Source organism: Plasmopara halstedii (genome assembly GCF_900000015.1).
Source record: "Plasmopara halstedii genome assembly, contig: Scaffold_2061, whole genome shotgun sequence".
NCBI lineage: Eukaryota > Oomycota > Peronosporomycetes > Peronosporales > Peronosporaceae > Plasmopara > Plasmopara halstedii.
This window is the reverse complement of record NW_020188969.1, coordinates 1,219,001-1,224,576: the sequence shown is the minus strand read 5'-3', so window position 1 is coordinate 1,224,576 and position 5,576 is coordinate 1,219,001. Positions and strand designations below refer to the sequence as shown.

Here is a 5,576-nt window from a genome sequence, read left to right as displayed (position 1 = left end):
TGGAAATTGCCAACGTGTCCCCAGACGCATGTATCTGTAGCTATGTCTATGAAGAAGAAGCGTACGTCATATCAAGATACAAAAGCGAATGAATAGTAATTTACGTACCGGAACCCAAGCGTTCCAAGAAACGAGCGCACGTTTTGACCAACCGACACGGCAATTTGGCTTCGAAATGGTACGCCAAGTGGGGCACTGCCGACATGCTCAGACATTTTCTTGCGCTCCCATCGTCCAATATATCGTAACTCCCTGATCAGTAATGTCACAATTTCACGCTGACAATTATTCCATGTGTAGCTCACCACTTTTGTCCTCCATCAGACGGCATTTCAACAGCTTTTCCTTGATATGTTGTAGAGCCCGAAAACACATGGCGCGCACGAACTTCGTAGTGAGGCACGCCAGCAATGTATTGAGGACATTTGTCGTCAAAATTGTAAACATACTCTTTGTATGCAATGTCTTCCTACCACGTCACCAAGCAAACAAAACTAAAGTGATCTCTTGAATGAAATATCTATTATGAGCAGCATAGGTGCGTCTTACTTTGACAACATTCTCGTCGCACAGTCCGCTGAGGCGCTCGACAAATGAAGGAAAGTGCTTGAAATTCTACTCACAAGATCAATATACAACCACATTTAATTAGTCTCTATCCTATTTTAAATTGTTCTCATTTCCTTATGAGGCTGTACGCACCACTTCCCCTTGCAAAATGCATTCGAAGCACTTGCCTATTCGTGCCATATTAGCTTGAACGTGAAAATGACAATAAGCGGCATATTCTATTGGATATTAATTTAAAACCAAAAACTTTGTAAGGGCATGTTGTTGGTTGAAAATCGATGCACAGTAGTGAAGGTTAGAACTAAACTTCCAAGCGAGATGGTGTGGAATCGCGTCAGGTTTCCAAATATGGCAGTGACTTTCATGGGCAAAAACGCACGCACACGATTGCGTGATAACCAGTATGTTTTCCGTGTAGAACCGAATTACACCAAGCATGAAATCAAAGAATATTTGACGAAGGTTTACGGCTTGCCGGTAACCAAGGTCAACACAATGAACTACGAGGGTACGCTCAGCAGTAAAGTTTAAGGATAGAGCAATGGTATGTTATCTTACTCGCTGCAATTGTGCTCGTGTAATTACTAGGTAAATTCAAGCGTGCATTTCGTGGTCGCTACGTGTACAAAGAAAAAGACTGGAAGAAGGCTATTGTGACAATAAAGGAGTAACTTTGGCGGGGACATGTCTTGACTTGGACGTGCAACAGGTAGTGACTTTAGTGCTATGTTAATTGATTTCACTAGAGAATGGATACAATAAGGCTTATCGCTCGAGTCATCAGGGTTAAGACATTTAATCCTGTGAATATACGTATCAATGCACACTGCGCTTTTTTTGGTCGACAAAATGAACACATGCAAGCGCAGATACTCCACTGCTCCGTTGTTATACCTGGCGTACTAGATGTACTGGAAATCTCTTAAAAATTTACGCTCCTTGATGCAAAACCTATAAGCCATCACAGGCGCCATCATCGAAAGGTGCGGGATGCTCTGGTCACCTTGATAGCAAAAGGCTACTGCACTCCCACGAGTATTTAATCTTGCTGGCTAACGTCCTCGAAGTTGTCCACAAGGTCCGGGACGTCGTCATCATCGTCGTCTGCAACGGAAGCCGAAGCAGCCTTCGCAGCCTTCTGAGCCGCCGTGTATGACTCTGCAATCTGCTTAAGGTTTGCAAGATTGTCCGGACCCAATTGATTGATAATTCCCGGCAGAAGCTCCTGCAGTGACTTCGTCTGGTTGAAACCCGACACGGCAAACGTGTTAGAGGAAATCGAGGCCTGCACCTTGGGGGCTAGAAAGTGAATGACTTGACCGTCTGCCTTGAAGAAATTCACTTCCTCGACACCAGGGATTGGTGTCAATCCTAGCTTCTTCAAAACTCCACCGAGCTTCTTATCGTCGACCGACGCAGTCTTGTGGATAGCTTTGCGCTTTCGGCGCACCGTGCCTTTTCCACCCGTGCGCACATCACCAAACTTGGCCGCAAGGCGTTCCCGCGCGAGAGTGATAGCGTCAGCCATATTTCTGTCGTCATTTTGAAAGTCACGGGATACAATCAGTTCTACTGTTTACAATGAAGTACTAGATCGTCAGATACAAGCGAACGAAGCATTCCGTTCGTTATCGAACGTGCATCCAATTCTAGACTTCCATGGAAATACTGACAGACATTTGCGAGGACCTACCTGTGGAAATCTGGAGTAAATTAATAGGCCAGGCAAAAGTGATGCTGCTTCTGTGAAGACCAGACGAATTGATGGCTGGGCTAAATCGTGGCTTAAAATAGGGCCATGGCTGATAAATGTAAGGCAAGAGATACACCTTAATAAGGGTCGGGTTCGGGCGCTACCAACCAATGATGAATTAATAGTATTCAATTGGTCATAATTCATATCATTTTTACCAATCGATGGCAATTCACATCCACCTGTAGGACTTCATGAACCAAGATGACTTTCGGCAGATGGTATCAAGCCGCGAGGGCAACAATGCGGCTCAAACTAAATATGGGGGCAAGCGAAACTTATCTGAAGCAGATCTTGCTGAAGTGAAGAAGTTGTCAGCAAAGATGAGGAAGAAAAAGCTCAAAAAATCAAAAATTGCCATATCATCAAACGTCGCTGATGCGATTGACCATCGACAGCCTCTAAGTCAATATCGAGACAGAGCTGCTGAGCGACGCAGAGGTAAAGCGGGTGAAGAGCAGAGCAAAGTATCAACCGGAAATATGGAGCATTCTTCTCTTGTTAAAGGGCTGGACTACGCGCTGCTTGGTCAATTGAAGCGCGAAAAGCAAAGTCTATTAGCTGAAAAGCGAAAACTCATCAATGAAAGTGATACTGAGAAATCAACCCCCCCAAAGAACCAAAACGATACCATTACATTTAAAACGGGATTGGGAAGACTTGTGTTTTTCCATGCTTGTCAGAGTACTCTGGATAATACGAAATCCGTGAAGTCGGAACTGTTTTTACCCGGTAGAATGTATTACACGTATAATCTCTCACCAACTGAGATTGAGAGTGTCCCTGTAAGTGTCCAACGAAGTAGAGAAGACTGCCCTGACTCTGATGAAGTCGTTACTGGACTTGTAGACGACTCCATTATCGCCCGAGTGGCTGAAATTACTGTTAACAGATTGAGCACCAAGAAAAAGGAGAGAAAACGAAGGGAATGTCATGTTTCTCCTGAAGAGACACAGAACGATGGGATTGGTTCAGAATCGGCCAAGACTGACATTACGATGGTTGAAGCCGAAGTGGTTGTTGATGTTGATGATGATGACGAAGATATTTTTCCTGATATGGATCCATACGTTCCGATTGATCAGCGCCCAGTCAAGACATCGCTTGGGCAAGAAAGAGAAGATGAATTAAAAAAAGCAGGGTACTTTTCAAATCTAAGTGCGGCTATCACTGAGAAAGAGTGTGCCGCTCGAAAGAAAGAGGAACAATTGTGGAAAGGAACACTGCACAAGGCAGTGGAAGCACAGCATCAGATTGAGCGCGAAAAAGAGCGAAGGGCTAAAGAGGCCAAAATGATTGGTGAAGCCGATGATTATGCCGAGTACCAAGACATTGGTGGATTAGGCGATAGTGACGATGATGATGACGAGGAAGCAGCTCGACGTCGTAAAGCAGCCGGACTAAGCAAAATTAACTGTGATCCAGAAGAAAAGTTTCGTCGAAAAAAGCAGAAACAAAAAAGCAAGCTTGCGAATGACCTTGAGAAAATCAACAAGGTAAGATTAACAAGCATTTTTTGCTTGACAGACTCTCAAAACCTCCTTCTGTGTCTTTTGTAGATCATGGCAGAGAAGGCAAACAAGTCATAAGATGCGATCTGGAGCTCAAATGTGAACAAGTATTAATACCGGTATCATTACCAAGCAGAAGTTTAAGTCACAAAAAATTGTATTGCTAGTTAAATATCGATTTCTTGCTTGCTATCATTTTGTACGGGTTTTCCAACGATATCTTCTTCGAAGCGTCACAAAAGGATCCGATCTGCGGAAGCAGGTCACTTCTCCTTCTACGTGACAAAGGACTTGACCATCACTTTTTCAATCTTTGACAGCAAACAAGCTCTTTAGATCTCGTTTGCATATCTCAGTTTCATATAGTCACGACAGCAATGGCAGATTTAGAGCGCGACGGGTTTGGCTTTCTGTACGAAAATCGCGACCCATGCAACGCCATTGCGCTCTTACAACTTGGTGTGACGCTTGTATCGTTCTTTTTTACTTACACGGTATGGTGGTCGGGTCTATTCGGCATTATCGTAGCCTCCATTGGCTATTACGGATCCGTGCAGCCCGTTATTCAGAGCAAAGTCAGCTTTATCCAATTTGTACGTACCTAATTAGTCTTTGTTCTGTTTACCGAAATACTAACACCACTTGTCATGATATCAGTACTACTTTGGCAATTGCTTTATGTTGATGCTGCAAGCCATTTCGGCTGTTATGCTGTACCTCCTCGTGAGTGAATGGAAGCACTTTGACTCATGGGCTTATGGCATCATCATCTTTGGAACGATGTCGTTTATTGTTCAGATTTTCATCACGTACGTGGCAATTCAACGCTCGTATGCGTACCGAGCGGAGCTCATGAGAAACCCTCCACCGGCAGAGAACGTATATGGAAATTCGGACGGCACTATGTATACTGCTATGGGATCGGGTTACAAAGCTCCAATGGCTCAAATTAAAACCATCTAAGCAAATGATGCCGCATCCTGAGTCTCTTGACTGCCAATTTAAGTTTTTAAAGATAGGTTGCTGGCTTGTAAAGTTGAAAGAGCCAATAATGATATTTGCTACTGTGCACCAAGCTTTTATCAATTTTTCGAGGTATCAACGTGTTTCACACATGATTCATTTGTCTGCACGCGCGTAACATGTAGAAGGTTGTAGCTATGCTAAGTCGAGTAGCTACCAGGCAGTTTGAAGTTAATAGATGAGTACCGTTAAACTTTCGATAATTCATTCAGATAGTTTTTGTCATGCTGCATACCTTGTCCCGAATAGTGTCAGAATATAATCTAGCTCTTCATGCAAAATTCACAAATGCTTAATCATTACATTTGGGACGTGAGTTTCCAAGACAAGATTATCTGAATCTTACTGAAATCCTTTCTTCTCCCACAAATCAACCGTGTCGTTATTTATCAGTCGACGTTGTGACTGATTATGCAAATTCCGATAGAATTATCTCTGGAATTCCGACAAGGTGTGAGAAGAGTTCACAAAGCTAATTGCCTCCAAGAACGAACTCCAAGGACAAATTATGAAGGTTACAGCTTTTGTCGTTGCGGCAGCCCTTGCTGCAGCATCTGTTATCGCGACTGAAACTCCTACTCTACGAGCTCTGGCTGATGCAGACCATGCACCTGCTCCAGTTGCCGAATTCAGTGATCAAACAGGCCCAGAAGCTCCTTTGAATGAAGATGATAAGGAGTGGGGAGGTCATGGATGGGGACACCATGGACGGGGTTGGG

General features: G+C 43.8%; 7 protein-coding genes across 7 annotated transcripts in view; 5 read left to right on the top strand and 2 right to left on the bottom strand.

Moving 5' to 3' along the window:
- PHALS_02781 (hypothetical protein PHYSODRAFT_511391) overlaps positions 1-750 on the bottom strand; it is a gene marked incomplete at both ends in the record, with an annotated part of 843 nt that extends 93 nt beyond the window's left edge. Inside the window, 5 exons of the mRNA XM_024717228.1 lie at positions 15-46; positions 109-252; positions 306-469; positions 550-615; positions 703-750. Of these exons, the coding sequence (XP_024582747.1) occupies positions 15-46; positions 109-252; positions 306-469; positions 550-615; positions 703-750 (454 nt within the window). The remainder of the gene's footprint in view (positions 1-14; positions 47-108; positions 253-305; positions 470-549; positions 616-702) is intronic.
- Positions 751-888: 138 nt separating this feature from the next.
- On the top strand, positions 889-1,241 carry PHALS_02780 (ribosomal protein; the record flags this gene model as incomplete). The annotated part of the gene is made up of 2 exons (XM_024717227.1): positions 889-1,078; positions 1,159-1,241. The coding sequence occupies 2 exons, from the start codon at positions 889-891 to the stop codon at positions 1,239-1,241; spliced, it is 273 nt and encodes a 90-aa protein (XP_024582746.1).
- A 368-nt stretch (positions 1,242-1,609) lies between these two features.
- On the bottom strand, positions 1,610-2,470 carry PHALS_02779 (RNA polymerase II general transcription factor BTF3 and related proteins; the record flags this gene model as incomplete). Its single annotated transcript, XM_024717226.1, has 3 exons — positions 1,610-2,102; positions 2,264-2,273; positions 2,428-2,470. 3 exons carry the CDS (start codon positions 2,468-2,470, stop codon positions 1,610-1,612), a joined length of 546 nt encoding a protein of 181 aa, XP_024582745.1.
- A 47-nt stretch (positions 2,471-2,517) lies between these two features.
- PHALS_02778 (protein red-like) lies at positions 2,518-3,220 on the top strand (the record flags this gene model as incomplete). The annotated part of the gene is made up of 2 exons (XM_024717225.1): positions 2,518-3,108; positions 3,173-3,220. 2 exons carry the CDS (start codon positions 2,518-2,520, stop codon positions 3,218-3,220), a joined length of 639 nt encoding a protein of 212 aa, XP_024582744.1.
- A 161-nt stretch (positions 3,221-3,381) lies between these two features.
- PHALS_02777 (hypothetical protein L916_09936) lies at positions 3,382-3,912 on the top strand (the record flags this gene model as incomplete). The annotated part of the gene is made up of 2 exons (XM_024717222.1): positions 3,382-3,819; positions 3,883-3,912. The coding sequence occupies 2 exons, from the start codon at positions 3,382-3,384 to the stop codon at positions 3,910-3,912; spliced, it is 468 nt and encodes a 155-aa protein (XP_024582743.1).
- Positions 3,913-4,211: 299 nt separating this feature from the next.
- On the top strand, positions 4,212-4,797 carry PHALS_02776 (uncharacterized protein; the record flags this gene model as incomplete). Its single annotated transcript, XM_024717221.1, has 3 exons — positions 4,212-4,427; positions 4,492-4,557; positions 4,633-4,797. The coding sequence occupies 3 exons, from the start codon at positions 4,212-4,214 to the stop codon at positions 4,795-4,797; spliced, it is 447 nt and encodes a 148-aa protein (XP_024582742.1).
- Positions 4,798-5,365: 568 nt separating this feature from the next.
- The window catches only part of PHALS_02775 (RxLR-like protein), a gene marked incomplete at both ends in the record, with an annotated part of 348 nt that continues 137 nt past the window's right edge, over positions 5,366-5,576 (top strand). The window contains one exon of the mRNA XM_024717220.1: positions 5,366-5,570. Within this exon, the coding sequence (XP_024582741.1) occupies positions 5,366-5,570 (205 nt within the window). The remainder of the gene's footprint in view (positions 5,571-5,576) is intronic.